The sequence below is a fragment of the Oncorhynchus tshawytscha genome, linkage group LG05 (genome assembly GCF_018296145.1).
Source record: "Oncorhynchus tshawytscha isolate Ot180627B linkage group LG05, Otsh_v2.0, whole genome shotgun sequence".
In the NCBI taxonomy this organism is placed as follows: domain Eukaryota; kingdom Metazoa; phylum Chordata; class Actinopteri; order Salmoniformes; family Salmonidae; genus Oncorhynchus; species Oncorhynchus tshawytscha.
The window spans coordinates 55815254-55838281 of record NC_056433.1 but is presented as its reverse complement, the minus strand read 5'-3'; the positions used below and the strand labels follow the sequence as shown (position 1 = coordinate 55838281).

Here is a 23028-nt window from a genome sequence, read left to right as displayed (position 1 = left end):
GATGAAAGAATCCCACAGTACCCAAACAAACACACACTCTCTCGCTCTCACACACACACACACACACACACACACACACACACACACACACAGTGCAGTAATTAGAATCCATAGAGCAGCTTTAAGTGATAATGTACTGTGCTCACCCTTCCTCTGCCTCTCTCCATCACTTTCTCTGTGCCGTCTGTTGCTGTCTCTCGTCTCTCTTCTTCTGTGGCTGTCTCTTAGTATTCTATGTTGCTGTCGCTTGTCTACCATCCTCTCTCATCCTGTCCTCGTTGTAAAAAGTGTAAAAGTAAACAATTGTTTTAATAGTAATTTCACCTCACCATGTTTTACTTCCACTGTTTGTATTTCACTTCTTATAATACGTACAAATAAATACAAGTAATTAGAATCTATAGAGCAGCTTGAAGCGATTTTTTAAAAACCTTTATTTAACTAGGCAAGTCAGTTAAGAACAAATTCTTATGTTCAATGACAGCCGAGGAACAGTGGGTTAACAACAGATTTTTCCCTTGTCAGCTTGGGGATTTGATCTTGCAACCTTTCAGTTACTAGTCCAACACTCTAACTACTAGGCTACCCTGCCGCCCCAGCCTACTATGTGCTCAATCCACCTCTGTTCTCTCTCCATCTTCCTTCATTTTCTCTGGGTCTTGTTAGCACTGTTGCAGTGACGGTATTACTGCCACACCAGCAGTCATCAGAAGTCATGACCACAGTAAAATTCCATGTGACCATTGAGTCACGGTAATCTCCTTTTATGCACCCTGGACATGCTTTGGTAGTACCCAACAGGTCCTAATGGCCTAACACACTGTCAATGACACTGACTCTACTCCAGCCACTTTAATCATGGGAATCGATGGGAAATGATGTAAATATATCACTAGCCACTTTAAACAATGCTACCTTATATAATGTTACTTACCCTACATTGTTCATCTCATATGCATACGTTGATACTGTACTCTATATCATCGACTGCATCCTTATGTAATACATGTATCACTAGCCACTTTAACTATGCCACTTGGTTTACATACTTATCTCATATGTATATACTGTACTCGATATCATCTACTGTATCTTGCCTATGCTGCTCTGTACCATCACTCATTCATATATCCTTATGTACATATTCTTTATCCCCTTACACTGTGTATGACAGTAGGTTTTTTTGGAATTGTTAGTTAGATTACTTGCTCGTTATTACTGCATTGTCGGAACTAGAAGCACAAGCATTTCGCTACACTCGCATTAACATCTGCTAACCATGTGTATGTGACAAATAAAAAAAAATTGATTTGATTGATTTGGCCTGGTACTCAGGGCTCTATTGTCCCTCTAACCACTCTGACATCAATGCAAATGCAATCTAAAATCACATCAAACACTCAGCAAAATAGTAGGTCTATCATACATACAAACTCACATAACTGTGATGATCAATTTAAAGAAAGAAGTTCAACAGCAGGTTGAAACTGAGTGTAAATCAAGGTAGTTCTGGATGTTGTTTGAAAGCCTAACACAACAAAAGACAGCGCTAAGGTGATGATTAATTAAACACATACATCTGCATATTATAGGTTATGCATACGAATGTGCTTAAGAGCCCAAGCCCGTTTAATTTGTTTTATGTTTTTTTATGATTGTGCCATTATACAATACATAGCCTACCATATATTAAAGCATTGCAGAAAAACATAAAACAAAACTGATTTTCAAATGTCTTTGGGACATAATTTGTCAGGCCTATGCCCCGAAATAAAACACATTTCAGTCATCGTTTTTGAGTGTGGATTTCATTATTATGCATACTGGGTGGACTGGTTACCTTATGCTACACTCCAAAATGTCAATCCATGAGTCTGGGAGAGAAAGTATAGCCCTAGGCGGTGCTGTTGGTTCATTGATTGTGCAGGGCGGCGTACAGTTAGCCTACAATTAGTGAATATGTATTTGATTTTGAATAGCCTAGTAATAGGGAATTTTTATATTTTCATAATTATTTGGGCGACACATTACCTTCAGCTATACAGAATATCTCCTCCGCTCTCTAATTTATTCCTTTCTCGAGTGCGCAGAGGGGCAACAGTTTAGTGAATGATGTTCCTTTGCGAAAACATGTTACTATCGATGTTCCCGAACAGATTTCACTTGGTTTCCCAAATTAAGCACTGGATAGCTGCAGGAATAGGGTTGGAGAACCCATGGCATACAGAGTTTGGACGGAATATCACCTGTCGTGCATCGATTCTCAAACAGTGGATGATGCTTGGAGTGAAATAAGTGTTGTTATATTTATTTCTCAGCAGCTCATATTAAGCATATCTCCACTATAAAACGGAAGTAGCCTACCCGGCATCATTGACAAACGGACTGGTGGAAAAGCCTCCATTTACTATTTGAGTGTATACAGATGACGTCTTTATTCCCCCACCCATGTTCCTCTCATTTGATAATGGGACATTCTAAAGCTAAACAAATTGTACATATTTGTAAAGACAAGATTAAATTGAGAATAGTCTGATCATTGAAAATATGATCACTTAATGAGAGAACAGCTTTTGCAGCCTGAGGCAAGGAAAAGAGTGCTTTTTTTGCGACTTTCTCAAATCATCAATGGCCTAACCCCTTGATTTTCCCACATTTAGTTAGGTTATAGTTTTATTATAAAATCGATTAAATTGTTTTTTTCTTCTCCTCAATCTACACACAATAACCCATAATGACAAAGCAAAAACAGTTTTTTTGCTAATTTAAAAAATAGAACTGAAATATCACATTTTCATAAGTATTCAGACCCTTTACTCAGTACTTTGTTGAAGCACTTTTGGCAGCGATTATAACCTTGAGTTTTCTACGAGCTTGGCACACCTGTATTTGGAGAGTTTCTCAGATTCTTCTCTGTAGATCCGCTGAAACTCTGTCAGGTTGGATGGGGAGCGTTGCTGCATAGTTTTTTTCAGGTCTCTCCTGAAGCCACTCCTGCTTTACCTTGGCTGTGTGCTTAGGGCTGTTGTCCTGTTGGAAGGTGAGCCGTCGCCCCAGTCTGAGGTCCTGAGCGCTCTGGAGAAGGTTTTCATCAAGGATCTCTCTGTACCTTGCTCCGTCCATCTTAGCCTCAATTCTGACTAGTCTCCCAGTCCCTGCCACTGAAAAACATCCCCACAGCATGATGCTGCCACCACCATGCTTCACCGTAGGGATGGTGCCAGGTTTCCTCCAGACGTGACACTTGGCATTCAGGCCAAAGTGTTCAATCTTGGTTTCATCAGATGACAGAATGTTGTTTGTCATGATCTTTTGGCTAACTCCAAGCAAGCTATCATGTGCCTTTTACTGAGAAGTGGCTTCCGTCTGGTTGGTGGAGTGCTGCAGAGGTGGTTGTCATTCTGGAAGGTTCTCTCATCTCCACAGAGGAACTCTAGAGCTGTGTCAGAGTGGCCATCGGGTTCTTAGTCACCTCCCTGACCAAGGCCCTTCTCCCCCAATTTCTCAGTTTGGCCGGGCGGCCAGCTCTAGGACGAGTCTTGGTGGTTCCAAACTTCCTCCATTTAAGGACGATGGAGGCCACGGTCTTCTTGGCTTTGGTACTGTTGTGGAAATTCTTACACAGGGACACTTGAAGTCAATCTTAATATGAATCATTGTTTATTTGTCAGCGTGCTGGAGAGGTTCCAACCAACTCAATGCACCATAGTACACATGTCAATCAGGAGCTCTGCCTGGGAAGTCCCAGCAGTTGTATTGTTTACGGCTGTACATAGACAAGTTATATTTGCATAATTAATTCTGTCAGGACCCGGTTACGAACTCGGGTCTCCAGTGTGAGAAACAGTCACTTAGCAAACTGAGCCACTAATAGTCAGCAGAACCCAGAAGATGAGGCAGACACAGCAGTACTTGAGACGGTGTCCTAATAAAGTAAAAAGAAAAGTTCAGGCAAAAAAATATAAATCCACAACATCAAAAGTAATTCCAAGAGAAAAAGGTAATCCTCCAAGTCAAAAGGTAAATCCACAAGGTGGTAGGTACAGCAGAAAAAAGCCTCAAAAGATAATCAAACGAGAACAAAAACAGAGTACCACAAGAGAGTCCAACTGGAGCAACAAATGTTCACAGCATCACTGGGGCTGGGTGCTAACATTCAAACACAGAGCAAAGAACTGAGGGAAAACTAAGGGTTCAAATACATTCAAGGGAAATGAGGCACAGGTGCAAATAATAACTGGAAACAAGGGAAAACAAAAAGGTCAAAAAGCACAATGGGGGCATCTAGTGGCCAAAACCGGAACAATCCAGGCCAAATCCTGACATAATTCATCGTTACCGTTTTGTTTGATTCATGTGACCGACCAATACTGGTTCATAACCCGTGACAGACCAATATATCACAAGGCTTCTTCACTCTAAGCTGAAACCTTGAAACTGAGATATCTTTTGATCTTAAAAACAAGGTCTAGGCGAACTGCCAAATTGCAGCTACTGATAGTGAGGATTTGTTCAGTCAGCCACTTGCATGAACACATAAATTAGTTCATAGAACAGCACATGAATAGAACACAGAAATTAGTCATAAGAAAAGCATAAACATAAAAATGTCCATTATAGTACCCTTCCCCAGATCTGTGCCTCGACACAATTCTGTCTCTGAGCACTACGGACAATTCCTTCGACCTAATGGCTTGGTTTTTGCTCTGACATGCACTGTCAACTGTGGGACCTTACATAGACAGGTGTGTGCCTTTCCAAATCATGTCCAATCAATTGAATTTACCACATGTGGACTCCAATAAAGTTGTAGAAACATCTCAAGAATGATCAATGAAAACAGGATGCACCCGATCTCAATTTGGATTCTCATAGCAAAGGGTCTGAATTCTTACGTAAATAAGGTATTTCTGTTATTTATTTGTAAGAAATTTGCAAACATTTCTAAAAACCAGTTTTCAGAAATTTGCAAACATTTCTAAAAACCAGTTTTCGCTGTCATTATGTGTAATGATCATTGTTGGAAGGATGGTCGGACCAAGATGCAGCGTGGGGTAGGTTAATATTTTTTTATTTATGATAACCAGCACAAAACAAGAAAGATTAACAAAATGAAACATACAGCTTTGTAGCACTAAAAAGCAACAATACAAAATCAAGATCCCACAAACAACAGGTGGGAAAAGGCTGCCTAAATATGATCCTCAATCAGAGACAACAATAGACAGCTGCCTCTGATTGGGAACCATAACAGGCCAACATAGAAAATAAAAAACTAGACTACCCACCCTAGTCACACCCTGACCTAACCAAAATAGAGAAATAAAAGGTTCTCTAAGGTCAAGGCGTGACATTATGGTGTATTGTGTGTAAATTGCTGAGGATTTAAATAATTTAAAGGATATATTTTTTTAGAATAAGGCTGTAATGTAACAAAACAAAAGTCACGGGTCTGAATCCGATATATTGTATATTTCTAACACATTCTAAGGTTTGTATCATTCACAACTAAAGTTAACAAATAACTCTAAATCTAGCATATAGGACCTGTTTCAAATGATCACGTTTACGCTCAACAGAGTCACTTCCTATGCGCACTCGCTCCGGAATGGGGAAAATATCCTTTCTAATTTATTCAGTTAAGTTGAATTATATTATTTTTACTATAAAATCATATAATATAAAATAATGGCATGGGACATATAAGCATATCTTGTCAGCAAAATGAACAAGCTTATGCCATGGAGCATAGCCAGATAACATACAGTAGGGTATGCCAGCTTATATTCTGTTCTTCTGAAATACATATTTTTCATGTCATAATGTTTCCTTAGACTTGACTAAAATAAAGAATGAATTTATTGTGATGTTGTATATGCAATTTATTTATTAGACTTTTTAAAATATAGATGTACCAAAGACATGCATCTGCAGCTTGTATGCATGGAAGCCTGGAGATGCTAAAGGTGTTTACAGTACCAGTCAAAAGTTTGGACACAATAATGATTTCTCATTATTTTAGCTATTTTCTACATTGTAGAATAATAGTTAAGACATTAAAACTATGAAATAACACATATGGAATAATCTAGTAACCATAAAAGTGTTTAACAACAAATCTAAACATATTTTATATTTTATATTCTTCAAAGTAGCCACCTTTTGCCTTGAAGACAGCTTTGCACACTCTTGGCATTCTCTCAACCAGTTTCATGAGGAATGCTTTTCCAACTGTCTTGAAGGAGTTCCTACGTAAGCTGAGCACTTGTTGGCTGCGTTTTCTTCACTATGCTGTCCAAATCATCCCAAACCAATCTCAATCATGTTATACAGCACATCTGATGCAGCACTCTGATGCAGCCTGGAGGTGTATTTTGGGCCATGTCCTGTTGAAAAACGAATGATAGTCCCACTTAGCACAAACCGGATAGGATGGCGTATCCCTGCAGAATGCTGTGGTAGCCATGCTGGTTAAGTGTGCCTTGAATTCTAAATAAATCACAGACAGTGTCACCAGCAAAGTACCATCATACCTCCTCCTCCATGATTCACAGTAGGAACCACACATGCTGAGATCATCCATTCACCTACTCTGTGTCTCACAAAGACACGGCGGTTGGAACCAAAAATCTCAAATTTGGACTCATCAGACCAAAGGACAGATTGCTCATGTTTCTTAACCCAAGCAAGTCTCTTCTTATTGGTGTCCTTTAGTAGTGGTTCTTTGCAGCAATTCGACCATGGGGGCCTGATTCATGCAGTCTCCTCTGAACAGTTGATGTTGAGATGTGTCTGTTACTTGAACTCTGTGAAGAATTCATTTGGGCTGCAATTTCTGAGGCTGGTAACTCTAATGAACTTATTCTCTGCAGCAGAGGTAACTCTGTGTCTTCCTTTCCTGTGCCGGTCCTCATGAGAGACAGTTTCATCATAGCGCTTGAAGAAACTTTTTGCATTGACTGACCTACAAGTCTTAAAGTAATGATGGACTGTCATTTCATGTCAATCACAGCATTCTTATCGGCAGACTCAACAGCCTTGGTTTCTCAAATGACTGCCTCACCTGGTTCACCAACTACTTCTCAGATAGAGTTCAGTGTGTCAAATAGGAGGGCCTCTCTTGTCCGGACCTCTGGCAGTCTCTATGGGGGTGCCACAGGGTTCAATTCTCGGGCGGGCTCTTTTCTCTGTATACATCAATGATGTCTCTCTTGCTACTGGTGATTCTCTGATTCACCTCTACGCAGACGACACCATTCTGTATACTTCTGGCCCTTCTTTGAACACTGTGTTAACAAACCTCCAGATGAGCTTCAATGCCATACAACACTCCTTCTGTGGCTTCCAACAGCTCTTAAATGCAAGTAAAACTAAATGCATGTTCTTCAACCGATTGCTGCCCGCACCCGCCCGCCCGTCTAGCATCACTACTCTGGACGGTTCTGACTTAGAATATGTGAACAACTACAAATACCTAGGTGTCTGGCTAGACTGTAAACTCTCCCTCCAGACTCACATTAAGCATCTCCAATCTAAAATTAAATCTAGAATCGGCTTCCTATTTCGCAAACGAAGAACCCTTCACTCATGCTGCCAAACATACCCTCGTAAAACTGACTATCCTACCAACCCTTGACTTCAGCAATGTCATTTACAAAATAGTCTCCAACACTCTACTCAGCAAACTGGATGTAGTCTATCACAGTGCCATCCGTTTTGTCACCAAAGCCCCATATACTACCCACCACTGCGACCTGTATGCTCTCGTTGGCTGGCCCTCGCTTCATATTCGTCGCCAAACCCACTGGCTCCAGGTCATCTATAAGTCTTTGCTAGGTAAAGCCCCACCTTATCTCAGTTCACTGGTCACCATAGCAGCACTCACCTGTAGCACGCGCTCCAGCAGGTATATATATCACCTTTCACCCCCAAAGCAAACTCCTCCTTTGACCGCCTTTCCTTCCAGTACTCTGCTGCCAATGACTGGAACGAATTGCGAAAATCACTGAAGCTGGAGTCTTATTTCTCCCTCACTAACTTTAAGCATCAGCTATCTAAGCAGCTAACCGATCACTGCACCTGTACACGGCCCATCTGTAAAAAGCCCACCCAACTACCTCATCCCCATATTGTCATTTTGTTTGCTCCTTTGCACACCAGTATTTCTACTTGCACATTCATTTTCTGCACGTCTATCACTCCAGTGTTAATGCTAAATTGTAATTATTTCACCAGTATGGCCTATTTATTGCCTTACCTCCCTCATCTTACTACATTTGCACACACTATATATAGATTTTTCTTTTGTGTTGTTGACTGTACGTTTGTCTACCCCATGTGTAACTCTGTGTTGTTTGTGTCGCACTGCTTTGCTTTATCTTGGCCGGACTGCAGTTGTAAATGAGAACTTGTTCTCAACTGGCCTACCTGGTTAAGTAAAGGTGAAATTAAAAATAAAATTTTTTAAAAAATGATCACTGCCCATACCCTGAAGATTTTCTTTTTTTAAGGTTACACTTCTCAAGAAACTCAATGACCACCTTTGCTCTTGATCTGGCATCGCCCCCCTCCAATTCAACATGGCTTGAGAAAAGGTAATTTTTTAGCACTGAAATACCGATTCACCACACCCAGGTATCTGGAAACAACTGACATCAGTGGACTCATCCAAAAGGAGACTGAACTTCTCATCCCCCACATCTGATGTTACCCTTTGGAGAAAATAAGGAGTCAATACTCCCCTAATAATTTTTGTGTACTTTGTGCGGTGCATTTGGAAGTTTGTTGCTGCCACGGATTCTGAAAAGGCAGCTTTGCAAGCCATACCTAAATGGTCGCATCCTAGCAGCGAACAATGCTCCACAATGGCCATTGCCATAGTAGCTTCTGCGCTTTTGCAGTTATCCACTTTCTTAACCAACTGTGGTAATGTAGACTGCGTTGCGGAGTTGTACGGTTTTGATGTATTTATATGCTTTGCTGTAGCAAAATGTTTTTTGAAGGCATACATTTTTGCAAGCATATCTGATTTGCAGTATGCACAGTATGCCCGACAATCATCCCCAATTACTGGCTTCAGCGACCCCTTAATTTCAGGTACAGACTCCCACTATTTTCTGTACTTCTGGTTGTACAATTTTGATTGAGACATGTTGTAAATTCTGTTCAAGATCAACCATTCGTAACCAACTATATTCATTGGGTTTATCTCGTCAAACGCTGCAGTCATCCAAGAATGATTAGCAATTTACTGAAATTGCTGCTGACCTGCTGCTGCCTGTGCACGAGCTGAATGCCTGCTGCTGACATCACTCACAATGCACTTTTGCAGTCAGGCACGTGTGTTGAGACTGAGTGTGTGACAGAGAAAATAGTTTTTTTTGTGTCATTTAGAGGGAAAATGTGTGCATTTTTAGCGTTTGAATCACTTTTCAAGAGTTGCTAAAAGTTTCAAAGACATTTTTAAAAGTAGCTAAATTTGTTGCTAGGTGCTGTTTGAAAAAAAAAGTTGCAGGGTAGTCTGGAAAGTTGCTAAATCTAGCAACAAAATTGCTAAATTGGCATCACTGGTCCAGCCACTCATCTCTGCCTTGTCAAAATGTCAGTGTTCTTGTCGAACCATATCGCATTTTGGAGCCTAGGTTATACCACCCGTTTTCAAGTCTATTCGTTAATTTTTCATGCCTCTGACCTGCGGAAATATTTGTTTAAAATAGTTTAATTGCCTACAGTTTCCTTGACATTTTGTTTTAATTAGGCTATTGTGATAGGCTCATGTTTTACGGAGCCGAACAGCTGTTGTGCTGCAAATCTCCCTGACAGAATTACCCCCATCACGTGAACGCGCACACACGCAATTCTTCATTGCTGCGACTTGCTTGCTAGTTGAGTTTTCTGATGTTCAGTTTAGCCTACATTTCACTGATCTTAGTAGCAGAAAGCATTTTTTATTTGTGTCTATCAAGGCAGCTGTCAATGATCACGTTAGGCTGCGTTTCATTATTTTTTTTATACCGGTTTGATCGCGGGGGAGGCACTAGTAATGTCTGCAGTTTTGGGTTTGGCTATTTGTTTGAAGTGTATTAGTCTACAAATACATCTCTTTGCCAAAATTCGGAATTTCTCCCATGTCTTATACAACTAGTAGTTGTTCTGAAATGTTTATTGCTTGCATACATGTTACTCCATCCTCTATGTTTAATATAACACATATACAGTATTACTTTCGGTTGCCTACGTGAAGTTTGTTATATATAAAGTATTTGATTCTAGAGACAAAATTAAAATGAAGGAAATTAGAAGGGGGGGGGGTTGTCTTGCATACCGAGACCCCCCTCCCCTTTCTATCTTGGGACTGCATGGCCTGGCACACTTCATAATCATTCTGGTAGCTCATGTTGTCCAGTAGTGTGTGCCACAGAAGGTATTTGACTCAAGCCACAAAATGAAGGAAAATATAAAGGGGGGATTTCGGCAGGCAAGAAAATGGCCTTTGCAGAAATCCCCCCTTTCTAATTTCCTTAATTTTGTCATTAGAGTCAAATACTTTCTATATAACAAAGGACAGGCAGCCGAAATTAATAATTAATCTATGTGTGTTATATGAAACATACATGAGGGAGTAAAATGTAGGCAAGTAATACACATTTCAGAACAACTACTAGTCGAATAAGACATGGGAGAAATAACGAATTTTGCCAAATAAATTTATTTGTAGAATAATACACTTGAAACAAATAGCCAAACCGAAAACTGCAGACATTAACTAGTGCCTCCCCCGCGATCAAACCACCATAAAAAAAATGAAACTCAGCCTAACGTGATCGTTGACAGCTGCCTGGAAGGACACAAATAAAAAATGCTTTCTGCTGCTAAGATCAGTGAAATGTAGGCTAAAATGACAACGGAGTGAAGAGCAGAAATCTAAACTGGCAATCAAGTCGCAGGAATGAAGAATTGAGTGTGTGCGCGTTCACGCGAAGGGGGGGGGGGATTCTAGCAGAGGTATCTGAACGTACCCTCTTACTTTCACCCCCATATTTTTACTCTGTGATTGCGATCGATTTCCTGTTCTCTTTATCTGTTTGTCAAGACAACATTCATACTAAACATAAAATAATCACCAACAACAAGTTATATGTTGTGGAAGACAGATATTTATGAAATAAATGTTTTACTTCGGAGCCAAAGCTACGTTACTATGCATTTTCTAATTAGTGGTCAGATTCAAATTAGGAAAACGATGTCGAATTTACAGTGTACACATTGTAGAATATGATTGGTTTGAAGAATGGAGTGATAAGAAATTAAACCAATTATAGTGGCAAGTAGGCGGGATTTCCGCTCTGATAATCAAAGTTAGCGGAAGCTATTCTTATGAAGCTAACCGCCTCATCTCGCGCTTTGGGAAGCTAGCTTTTCAGCTAGCAAGCTTAATCGTTTTGCAGGTTTCATGTCGACCTGAAAACGGCAAAGAAGCGACAAATAAAGACACCCAGAGTTCGCTAAAGAAGAAAGTAAAGGCTGCACAGAATAGCAGGACAATGCCGCACAATTTCCAACCCGGAGACCTGGTCTTCGCTAAAATGAAGGGGTACCCCCACTGGCCAGCCAGGGTAAGCTAGTAGCAGCCAGTGTGAAGGGGGGTGGGCGAAGGGAACGCTGGAGTTTCGCTGTGCATCCTTGTCAGTGACTGACATAGCTAATATTATGTAGCCAGCTAGCCTTGCCTCGTACTTGGAACTATATATAACTGTTTATTATTATTATTATTTAAAAAAAATCCTAGCAATCTTTTTGCAAGATGTTTGCGGGACCATCTATGGAAAAGTATAACCAGACTACTTTGTGAATGGCGTTCATATTTGTCTTTTGTGCACGTATTTTGTCCAACCAGGCATCGCTAAGTAGCTACAGTACCTGTACTTTACTTTTGGTGTGTGTTGATTGATTGAAGATGAAGCCTTCTTGATTTACAACTTTTTAGACTTGCTGCCCTATAAAATAATATCCGAGCTATAGTTACTAACCAGGTGAGTTTTTGGTACAGTGTAAACACGTTTTATTTTCTGGACATGCATGACTTTGATGTGACGTGTTCACTTGCCCCCAGGATGTTTTTGGCAGTGATTAGAACATTCTACAGATTCTACCAGTCAAGGTGTCTGTCTGGAGTGAGGGGTCCAGACAAGGCCAAAATATTAATTACTTCCAGCCTTCCTTTCCTCACTTGCCCAACCTGCCTTAAGGATCAGACTACAAAGAGCAGTGAATATATTCTCTCCTGTACCTAATTTGGATATCTCTCACAATGTGTTTTTGGTTGTGTGGTTCTCATTCTCCTAGATTGAGGATGTGGCAGATGGAGCAGTAAAACCCCCTCCAAATAAAGTCCCCATCTTCTTCTTTGGGACCCATGAAACGTAAGTGCTGTGTCTCATTGATTTACAATAGCAGGAATTTCTTTGGATGGACTTGGTATACTACATCATCAATATCATTAAGGTCCTTTTATTGCAGGGCTTCTCAAGGTTTTTGTGATCGCAAATTCATTAGGGACCCCATCATAATCAGAACACAAGCTCGAGTGAGATAAAATAGCATACAAGGAGTTGTACTAAGACTTTGGTAGTGCATTTTCCCTGTTATCCAGACCACTTGCTCCGGCCAAACGATACGCCACCCCCAGAGACTATAGTTTCTTCTCCGCTATTAAGTAAGTATGTAGCAAACGACAGAGCAACAGAACAATTTAGTGTGAATCGTCAGTCTAGCAGTGCATGGCCATACTAACCAAGTTTTGATCCCTGGGAAGGTACATATTAAAGGCCCATCTCTTGGCATCAGAGAGAAGATTTTGCCGTTTTAAAGTTAATATCCTGCAGTTCTACACATTTTGTCATGGGGCAGAGATTTTTTTGTTGTAGCTTTAAAGCTAATATTGTGCTTTTATTCATGCTTTACCATGAGGCAGAGAGAACTTTGCTATTTGAAAGCTTACATTACAGTGCATTATGTTAAAAAACATTTTTTTTAAATGTATTTATTTTAATTAATTAATATAAGAAGTATTGAGTTGAAAATGTATAACTAGGGGAGTACTGTGAATACCAATATCCATGTGAGCCTCCCAGGCACATGTTGCCCAGAGTTCAGAACATCAATTGTAGATTGATAACATTTTATTGTGTTACACTTATTCTGTGAATCCCTTGGCCAACATTTGTTTAATCTGTTAGTAATATTCATAAGAATATATATTTTGAGATCTGGCCACGGTCCTCCTGCAGTATCTCGGGTCTGAGGGCCCCACTTTGAGAACCACTGCTTTATTGGATCAGCAGTTTAAAAAAAATATTGAGACAGTGATGCAAACAGGAATGTTGTTGATTTGCATTTCTATTCCAGTTGGTTTTGTTTTTGTTGTCCCCAGCTACCTAATGTGTTGTATGTTGTTTTTTAAGTAACATCGCCACAGAAATATGAGTTATGAATCCTCCCTGTTTGTTGGTGCACTGTATCTTCTTTAACTAATTTTAACCTTTTGAAACTCATTCATGTGTTTTTTGTTACTGGTTTATGTCTGAAGTGATCTAGGTCAATTGTGTGTTGAAGTTCAGTCTTTCATTTTGATCATACAGCACTTGTTTTACAAGATGGCAGATTAACTATTCTTAAACCACCACTAGGTGGCAAAAGATCCCTTTCAGTATTGTAGTTCTTACCAGTACATGGCGTTTACATCATGCAGAAACCTGGTGTGTCAGTTACCCTGAAAGCAGGGAGTGTGGCTGTGTCAAGTATCATCTTTTAATTCAGTGACTTAGAATTACATTCTCGTATATAGCATTGTCTTAACAAATCATGCCCTCTCTTCAGAGCATTCCTTGCACCAAAGGACCTTTTTGCATATGACAAGTACAGCGAGCGCTATGGGAAACCTAATAAAAGGAAGGGCTTCAATGAGGGCTTGTGTGAAATCCAGAACAACCCTCACGCCTCATACAGTGCTCCTGCAGTAAGTACATAATATCCTCAGAAGTCCAACTTGATACTGTTTCTGTAATACTGACCAACTACAATTGAGTGCTGTTATCCCTGGTTTCTTTTTTTCTCTGTACACTTAGGATCTGTTTAGGTCAGAGACTCTTTGCCTAAGTTACCATACTATACAGCTCCCTGTTGGTGGTATTATCTGTTTGGTCAGCATTCTATCACATCTGTGTCTATCAACAAACACTTATGTTGGGGCATTATCTCTTCATTCACTCCCCAGCCTGTCAGCTCGTCTGACAGTGAAGCCAATGACTGTGCAGCAGGAAGTGAGGCAGAGGATGACGAGGAAGCAGTGGTGCCCAGGAAAGCATATTCAGGAAGTGAAGTCAATTCTGACTCAGGAAGTGAGGATCGAGGAGGGGTGAAGAGGAAGGCCCCTGCTGCCAAGGTGACTGCGAAATTATAATTTCTGTGTTTTTGGATGTTAATTCCAACCAGACAACTGCTGTTGCTTAGTTGTGCATCTGTCATAATATTACATCTCTTTTCTATCGCTAATTCAGCGGCCCCCTGTGAAGAAGACCCGGGGTTCGTCCAGTGACCGGGATGGAGAGGAGAGTGGCTCACCCTCGGAGCCAGACCCATCCCCTTCTGACTCGGACTCTGGGAAGAACAGTGACCAGGTCAGTTGACACATACAAAACATTATGTTATACACTAGCATGATAACTTGGTGTTAATTTGATGGTGTCTTGTTTGTTTTCCCCTGTAGGACTTCACCCCAGAGAAGAAGGCAGCAGCAGGCCGTGGCGGCGCCGGGAAGAAGGCTGGAGGTGGCAAAGGGAAGAAGGTGAGGAAAGGATGCCCTTCGGGTGTCAAACAGCCCTGGGTAGCTGAATAGATAAAACACAGTTTATGGTTTCGCAGTGATTACTGTCTCTCTCATTATGCTTTTCTCTCTTTCTGGGATGCTGTAGGTGGTGTCGTCGGACTCCGACTCTGGGTCTCAGTCAGACAAGAAGAAAGGGGGCAGTGATTCAGAGGATCAGAAGCCACGGCCTGCTCTGTCTGGATCAGAATCCCAGTCTGGCTCCAAATCCGACTCTGACTCAGAGCCACAGCCACCTCAACAGAAGGCTCCTCAAGCGCGCAAGAAAGGTGAGGTCTATTATGTCTGGTATCCCAGACAGTGAATGATAACTGCATTTGTCACTGCATAACCCTCTTCTCTGCCATTTGTCCCACTCAGAGAAGCCTCCGCCAAAGCCTCGGGGTGGACGGAAACCCAAAGCTGCCCCGGTCAGAGCACCGGCATCTTCCTCTGACAGTGATAGGTCAGCAACGCTCTAGTCTGTTCCACATTGGTTTTGCTCTCCGTTAATACATTATAAATTACTTTTGTCAATAAATAAGTACATTATGAATGGTCTCCTGTACTACAGCGACAGTGAGCCGGACCGAGTCAGCGACTGGAAAAAGAGAGATGAAGAGCGTCGGAAAGAGCTGGAGGAACGGCGGAAGAAGGAGCAGGCAGAGGAGATCCTCAAGTATCGGGAGAGGGAGAAGGAAGAAGAAGAGCAGAGAAAGAAGGACAAGGAGAAGGGAAAGAGTAGTGGTGAAAACAGTTCAGATGAGGGTGTAGATCACCCACTGAAGAAGTCCAAGAAACCCCCACCGCCCCCCATCCCCGCCCCCTCCGACTCTGACTCTGGACCTGAGGTAACTAGCATGGAAGACTGTAAAGAGGGGACATTTGCTTGTTTTAGAATAGATTTGTTGAACATTGTATTTTTCCCCCATTCAGGTGAAAGCATCTGCAAAGCGTTCAGACAACCAGAAGAAAGGGAGAACAAAGAAAGAGAGGGATCATGGTAAAGGCAAAAAGGAGAAAGATGTGAAGGAAAAGCGAACCCAGCGGTCAGAGGAGAGGCCCCGAGTGAGGTAAATTGCACATGGCTGAACAAGACAAAAGACCAGAGCACAGATCTCATTAGATGTTATCTTCATTAAATATAAATGCACACAGATCACTGAGCTCTCTCCCTCAGGTCCAAGCCTGACAAGCCCAAACACAAACCAGAGAGACCTCCAGAGAGGAAAGTTGAGAAGAAAAAAGGTCAGAGCTCAATGTTACTCTCAGTCCACCAATCCACTGTGTCCATTTGGAAACCCTGCATATGGACAACTATTTGTGACAAATGGTTGGTCAGATACAGTGCCATGTAATATAAACTTTTTGTATCCTCACTCCTTGTCTCTTTGTGTCTGTACACAGAGCCAACTCCAGACGAAAAGTTGCAGAAGCTCCACGCTGACATCAAGTTTGCACTGAAAGTGGACAACCCAGTGAGTAACCATATAAGGGGCTCCCTTCAATTGTCAACAGAAAAGTTATTGTCACATAGTTGTGATTTTACAAGCAGCATGAGGAACCACATTTTTTTATTTGACCAATTAGGTGTTCCTTGCACATAGAATACTGCAATGGTGTTGTCTGTTCTGCAGGACATAGAGCGCTGTCTACAGGCCCTGGCGGAGCTGGAAGCTGTGCCGGTCACCAGCCACATCCTGCAGAAGAACTCGGATGTTATTGCCACGCTTAAAAAGGTGCCTTTCCCTCTGAACCTCTTAATAAAAGTTAAACTTGCATACTGAACAAAAATATAAATGCAACAATTTCAAAGATTTTACTGAGTTACAGTTCATATAAGGAAATCATTAAATTGGTAAGGCTCTAATCTATGGATTTAATAGATCTATTAGGCCATTATTTGACCCTAATCATGTGGGAATACAGATATGCATCTGTTGGTCACAGACACTTTAAAAAAAGAAATGGGCCTCACAATCAGGATCTCGTCATGGTATCTCTGTGTATTCAAATTGCCATTGATAAAATGCAGTTGTGTTCGTTGTCCATAGGTTATGCCTGCCCATACCATCACCCCACTGCCGCCATGCGGCACTCTGTTCACAACATTGACATCACAACATACCCGTGGTCTGTGGTTGAGGCCGGTTGGACTTACTCCCAAATTTTCTAAAACAATGTTGAAGGTGGTTTATGGTAGAGAAATTAACATTCAATTTTCTGGCAACAGCGCTGGTGGACTGTGGTGTTGTTGTGTGACAACTGTACATTTCAGTGGCCTTTTATTGTCCCCAGCACAAGTTGCACCTATTTAATGATCATGCTGTTTAATCAGCTTCTTGATATGCCACACCTGTCAGGTGGATGGGTTATCTGTTTTAAAGAATAAATACTGACTAATAGGGATGTAAGCAAATTTGAGATCTTTCTGGGATCATGAAATATGGGACCAAAACTTTACATGTTGCGTTTATATTTTTGTTCAGTGTAGATCCTCTGTGTATATCTCATCCCCTGTTTTTGGCCCCTTTGAACTCCGCTGATGTTGTTCTGATTGATGTTTGTGTTACTATAGATCCGTCGATACAAAGCAAGCAGTGACGTAATGGAAAAGGCCAGCCAGGTCTACAACAAATTAAAGGGGCAGTTTGTGGTCAAGTCTGAAATGCCAAGTAAACACAAAGCTGAGGGAAAGGAGCAGGAAGAGAATGGGAAGGAGACATCAAACACAGGTAATTCTCTCAGCCAAAACTTTTACCATCACTGCTGATGGACTTATTTACTGATGGACTTATTTACATTTTCTGTTTTTCCTCCTATGGCTATTTACCCCTCTTAAAGGAGAAGTTCTCTATGGCATTAATTCATAGACTTTATTTTTCAGTGTGCGTAACAACGAAATTAAAGGTCCTTCATTTGTAGCCAATCAATTGATTTTGCATAACTTGTCATCAGATGTAACACCTGTGAATGGGGAATCAGAAATCCAGAAAAAGGAATGCACTGAGCTCGAGGATACCCCAAAGTCACCGGTCCAGGAAGTGAATGATGAGCATGTGGCTTCAAGCCCCAACAGGTAAACGGCCTCCTATGTCACATCTTTGTGTACTTCCTTTATTTCTGCTAATATTTGTTCAAAGTATCCATGGTAATATATTGCTCTACTCATTGGTACTTTGCTACCATCACAACAGTATATATGGCTCTAGTTCTGAAGTCTTGTCTCTTCTCCATGGTAGGCAAAGTCCTGATAGTCCTGCTGAGCAGCAGACGAACACTGATGAAACACACCACGCTCTCTCTACAGAACCGACAGCGATGGAGAGCTGAAGAAAATGGAAAACAATTGTTTACCACAGCTAAAAGGAAAGCTCACTAGTCTCGTGCCAGATACATGGCGCTCTGCAGACCACTTTGATGTTCGCCATTGTATTTTTCAATTTTTATAGGACACCTTGGCCTGTCCCCAATTCCTCCCCCTCAAGCTACCATGCTTTTTTTTCTGCCACATGAACTCTAACTTTGGTCTTTCATACAGTATTTATAATGAGCGATTCAATTTTTAGCACTTCTAACAGGAAATTGAAGGGGGAGAGGAGTCTTGTTCTGCTTTGAAGTAACTGTACTGTCACGTTAGTCAAGGCATCTGTTGGCTTTGCTTGAGAATGATATTGAAGCCTACAGAACCTAGAAAAGGCTAATGGTGGATAAGTATGAGTCTGGTACTTTTTGTGAGTTATTTTATTTTTTTATCATGTCTGTTCTTATTAATCCAGTCGCAGCAACATATAAATATTAAGCCAGTGAATGAAACCACATCACATGTTTTCCAATTAAGTTCCACCTGTTTTTTTTTGTTGTGTTTTTTTTTACAATTATGTTTTCTGATATTGCATCTGCTTTTGATTTACTGAATGCTGTGGAATTATCCACTGTCATCTGTTTTTTTCCCTCTACCATCTGCTTTCAAGAATTAGCCTACTGAATGGGATAATACACATTGTGTACAGACCAAATGATATTATCTTGATCCAAGTTGTCCAGATCCCATGTAGCTGGAGCCCATTTGACGTAAGTGTTTTTAGTGCTATGTAAAATATTTAGTTGAGTTAAATCAAGATCTCAGCGTTGTGGTCATAATCTGAACACTTCTGTCATTGAAGGCTTCAAAGAAGTCCCATATTCTCATAAATGTAGTTGGATTGGGGTGTAATAAATGTATACATACAAGTTGTAATTTACAACCCTTGTAACCAATCTAGCGAAGAGGAATTGCAGTGAATAATGTGGACCTATGCATGCGGTCAGCGGTGTAAAATTGTTTACAAATAACCGATTATACATTTGTGCAAGTTAAATAGCAGAATAATTGCCATCCTTTTACATGAAAATGTTCATGCAGTTAATGCTCATTGGTTTGGCTGTGGCAAAAAAAAGAGCTACTGTGGACATGGTGATGAATTGCATTCTGTATAGAGAATACAACTGGAAAATGGTCATGCATTAACATTGCAAGCCGAGTACTAAGCATATCTTTAATTGCATTTGATTATCATAATGAGAATCCCACATTATTACACACAGTCAGCTGACGTTAGACGCCATTTTGTCAGCCATTTCCTCTACGGATCCACTGCCAGTGTGTCTGCACAGTTATAGTACGCCCCATCTGGCTTCTCCTTCTCTGCCCGGGATTAGTAAACAATTACGAATCCCGAAAAAACGGTATCCGGGTGGATGAGAGACTGTCTAGCGGGCCGGCTAGCATACAAAATACCTCTACCAAGTGCTTTGTCCCCGAGGACAGAAGCGAAAAAAGTCAGCCATGGCTTTGAAGATTGTTAAAGGGAGCATCGATCGGATGTTCGATAAAAACCTTCAAGATTTAGTACGTGGAATTAGGAATCACAAGGAAGATGAGGTAAAACGACTAGCTGTGTTTTCGGAAATGTCTGATTACCACTGTCAGTAAATCGATGTTTAACTTCTCATTGCTAAATATTCTGGTTAGCCAGCTACAATAGCTCACCTATTTGGTAGCTATTCCAACCTTATGCTAGCTGTCTACCCGGTATGCTATCCAAATAGCTAAATAAGTAAGCAGTCTTGTCATGAAGTTAATCAGGACTGAGTAGGCAACCTAATATCAACACCGTGGTTGCATTAGTTAACTCGGTAACTGTCAATGTGCCATTGCTCGATAATCGTAATTTGGCTAGCAAGCTAACATTAGCAGTTTTCATCGCCACTTTACATAGCTAGCTATTCATTTAGCATATGGGTATTATCCAGAGGACACTTTTTTTTTTTGTTTGGTACTGGTCCTCTGTGGGACACGAACCCACAACCCTGGTGTTGCAAGCGCTATATTCTGCTAACTGAGCCACACGGGACGCTTCAAATATTATGGGTCTTGCACGAAATACTACTTGTTACCAGTTGTGGAACGCTACCCTTTTACTACTCATGGCAACTGCTTTCAGGTGAAGCTAATTAGCTAGCAAGTGACAACTAAGAGGCTAACTGGCAGTAACGTTAGCTAAATTTATTCACCTCAGCTGATGTGACCAGGATTGATACGCGTAATAATTTTCCTTCAGCACTATTTTTCTATTATTCGCTAATTGACAGTAGCTAGGAAAAAAATAGTGAGTTCACTTTGTGTATATTCATCTCCTATTGTATTAATAAAAACAGTGACATGCAAACGAAGTCTAGACGATTTTGTAGGCCTCGCTCTACAGCGTCAGTCAGTGACAACGTTGCATAGGTAGACGAAAGGATGCTTCATCCACAACTCTTCTGACTGGAAAAACAGAGGTCCTTTTATCCAAACTACTACACTTTCGCCACCATTTTTAATTCATTTGGTTTGTACAGTTGTGGGAAATAGGTGACGTGACACTCCTGAAGAGTCAGACAGCAGATTACCGGATGCTAGTTTTATGCAAATTGTAGATTTCATAATCATGCTTTATTGATATGGCTGTAGACTATTCTAGCTCTGTATACTGCGTTAGCAACATCAGAGGACATCCAATGTGGTGTGGAAAAAATGAATATTAAGTATTGCCATAACAGGGAACAGCCTCATAACGGTTGATTAAAGTTCCCTGTGATATGACAGCTTTTATGGTAGGAAATGCTTCATGGGTGAATGCTGTGTTCTGCAAATTAGATCATCAAATTAGATCATCAAAGAATCAGCATCATCACAGAGGGTGACAGTCTATAGTCTGTCCAATAGAGGGCACTGTTTGAATGAGATATGGAGGTGGAAGTTGCTCCAGAATTAATTCCTTAGTTTTAAACCGATTTTAAGTTTTTAGGAAATTATGTCACTTAGTGGAGACTATTATGCTGTTAGGCTGGATGTATTGCTACCATTCAAAAAAATATGCCATTCAGTAGCTAGGACATAGGGAGTCTCTTATTGCAGAAGAGTGAGCTGGACCAATGTTGAATTGGGAATGGGATTTAGGCCTAGGTGTAACATTGTGAGTTGACCTGTTCTACCATTTTAAGTCTTGGTTTATTTTTATACACGCCTTGATTGCTCCTCTTTTCAGTTCGCTGCAGCTAGCGACTGGAACGAGCTGCAACAAACACTCAAGCTGGACAGTTTTATCTCAATCTCTTCATTCAAAGACTCAATCATGGACAGTTACTGACAGTTGTGGCTGCTTAGTGTGATGTATTGTTGTCTCTACCTTTCCCTTTGTGCTGTTGTCTGTGCCCAACAATGTTTGTACCCTGTTTTGTGCTGCTACATGTTGGGCTGCTGCCATGTTGTTGCTACCATGTTGTTGTGTTGCTACAATGCTGTGTTGTCATGTGTTGCTGCCATGCTATGTTGTCTTAGGTTTCTCTTTATGTAGTGTTGTCTCTCGTTGTGATGTGTTTTGTCCTATATTTTTATTACATTTAGTTGTATATTTAATTCCAGCCCCCATCCCCTCAGGGGGCCTTTTTACTTTTGGTAGGCCGTCATTGTAAATAAGAATTTGTTCTTAACTGACTTGCCTAGTTAAATAAAATTTTAAAAATGGATAGCTGCTGCCGGATTCCACAGAGCTATGGTGGCCACTGAAGAATAATTTGCCCAGTCAGTTATCTGGCAAAAGAAAGTAAATGTTTTGTTATGTGGTGCTTTTTCATTGCTTAGCCAGACCGACAAAGCATGATATCTTTGACCACTGTACTAAACCATGATCTTTTGATTCAGGGCCTAATGTGGTCCCTTTTGTGTAACTTAACCATGCTTACTAAGTTAAGGTGTTGGATACCCAGCCAACAGTGGACAGCTCACTGAAATATTAATACCTTGTGTGTGTTCTCTCCAGACCTGGACTCTATTTGCTTTATGCATGTAGGGATATAATAAAGCCAAACCTATTCTACTTAGTCACACCCTCATTTAAAAGGGAAGCAAATCTAAAAAGGTGTTAAGGCACACAATGCAACTGATATTAAATTGTAGAAGACAATAATATGTAACACTAACAGGGATGTTGTGGGCTCCTGAGTGGCGCAGCGGTCTAAGGCACTGCATTTCAGTTCTAGAGGTGTCACTACAGACCCTGGTTCGATTCCAGGCTGTATCACAACCGGCCGTGATTGGAAGTTCTATAGGGCGGCGCACAATTGGCCCAGCATTCGTTAGGGTTTGGCCGGGGTAGGCCGCCATTGTAAATAAGAATTGGTTCTTATCTGACTTGCCTAGTTAAATAAAGGTAATTCTTTTTATATATATATATATATGTGTGTCCCTAGAAGAAGAACTGTGTCTGAGAAGGTCTCTCCCTGTACCTCCTGGAGAACCTGCTGTGCTAGCACAATGTAGGCCTTGGTTGTAGAACAGCTATTCCAATTAATTCAATAGGATCTGAATCGGTCGTTGAGTCAGAATGTGATAGGAGAGCACTCTGGTGATTTCAGAGCATGGTCCTGTGTGTCCATGCTCTGCAGCCTAGAGTACAAGCCACCCTCCCTCTTCCCCCTGTCACTGTCTCATGACTGCAGACACATGACCAGCACACTTGTATCATAGAGCTCTCTGTGTGTGTGTTCCAAGGTTCTGTTCCACCAATGTTTTACTCTGCTCTATCAGAAAGTCTAACCATGCTAAACAGTCTCTGTGTAGCAGATAAATGTAGAATAAA

At 41.0% G+C, this 23028-nt stretch overlaps 2 protein-coding genes across 8 annotated transcripts in view; both read left to right on the top strand.

The window, feature by feature from the left end:
• Positions 1–11373: 11373 nt before the first annotated feature.
• Positions 11374–19123, top strand: LOC112250899 (hepatoma-derived growth factor-related protein 2). 2 transcript variants are annotated; one of them, XM_042322112.1, is made up of 17 exons: positions 11374–11615; positions 12346–12422; positions 12653–12715; positions 13879–14017; positions 14276–14443; positions 14559–14678; positions 14768–14845; positions 14973–15153; positions 15245–15329; positions 15438–15714; positions 15800–15936; positions 16044–16111; positions 16271–16341; positions 16501–16602; positions 17442–17598; positions 17822–17942; positions 18106–19123. In XM_042322112.1, the coding sequence occupies exons 1-17, from the start codon at positions 11544–11546 to the stop codon at positions 18194–18196; spliced, it is 2007 nt and encodes a 668-aa protein (XP_042178046.1). In that variant the 5' UTR covers positions 11374–11543; the 3' UTR covers positions 18197–19123. The 2 variants fall into 2 exon arrangements, with proteins under 2 accessions (XP_042178046.1, XP_024277197.1); XM_024421429.2 differs by lacking the exon at positions 12653–12715.
• Positions 19124–19462: 339 nt separating this feature from the next.
• Positions 19463–23028, top strand: part of LOC112250897 (AP-3 complex subunit delta-1) — a 31916-nt gene continuing 28350 nt past the window's right edge. For 3 of the 6 annotated variants that reach the window (XM_024421424.2, XM_024421427.2, XM_024421423.2), the window contains exon 1: positions 19463–19787. In XM_024421424.2, the coding sequence (XP_024277192.1) occupies positions 19692–19787 (96 nt within the window). In that variant the 5' untranslated portion in view covers positions 19463–19691. The remainder of the gene's footprint in view (positions 19788–23028) is intronic. The other 3 variants (XM_024421425.2, XM_024421426.2, XM_024421428.2) reach the window with 2 other exon arrangements.

Bases quoted from the DNA above. Each gene is read 5' to 3' on its own strand.
- LOC112250899 (XM_042322112.1), top strand. From the start codon at position 11,544: ATGCCGCACAATTTCCAACCCGGAGACCTGGTCTTCGCTAAAATGAAG. The intron at 14,018-14,275 runs GTAAGTACATAA...TTCACTCCCCAG, and splicing joins CCTCATACAGTGCTCCTGCA to CCTGTCAGCTCGTCTGACAG. The intron at 14,444-14,558 runs GTGACTGCGAAA...TCGCTAATTCAG, and splicing joins GGAAGGCCCCTGCTGCCAAG to CGGCCCCCTGTGAAGAAGAC.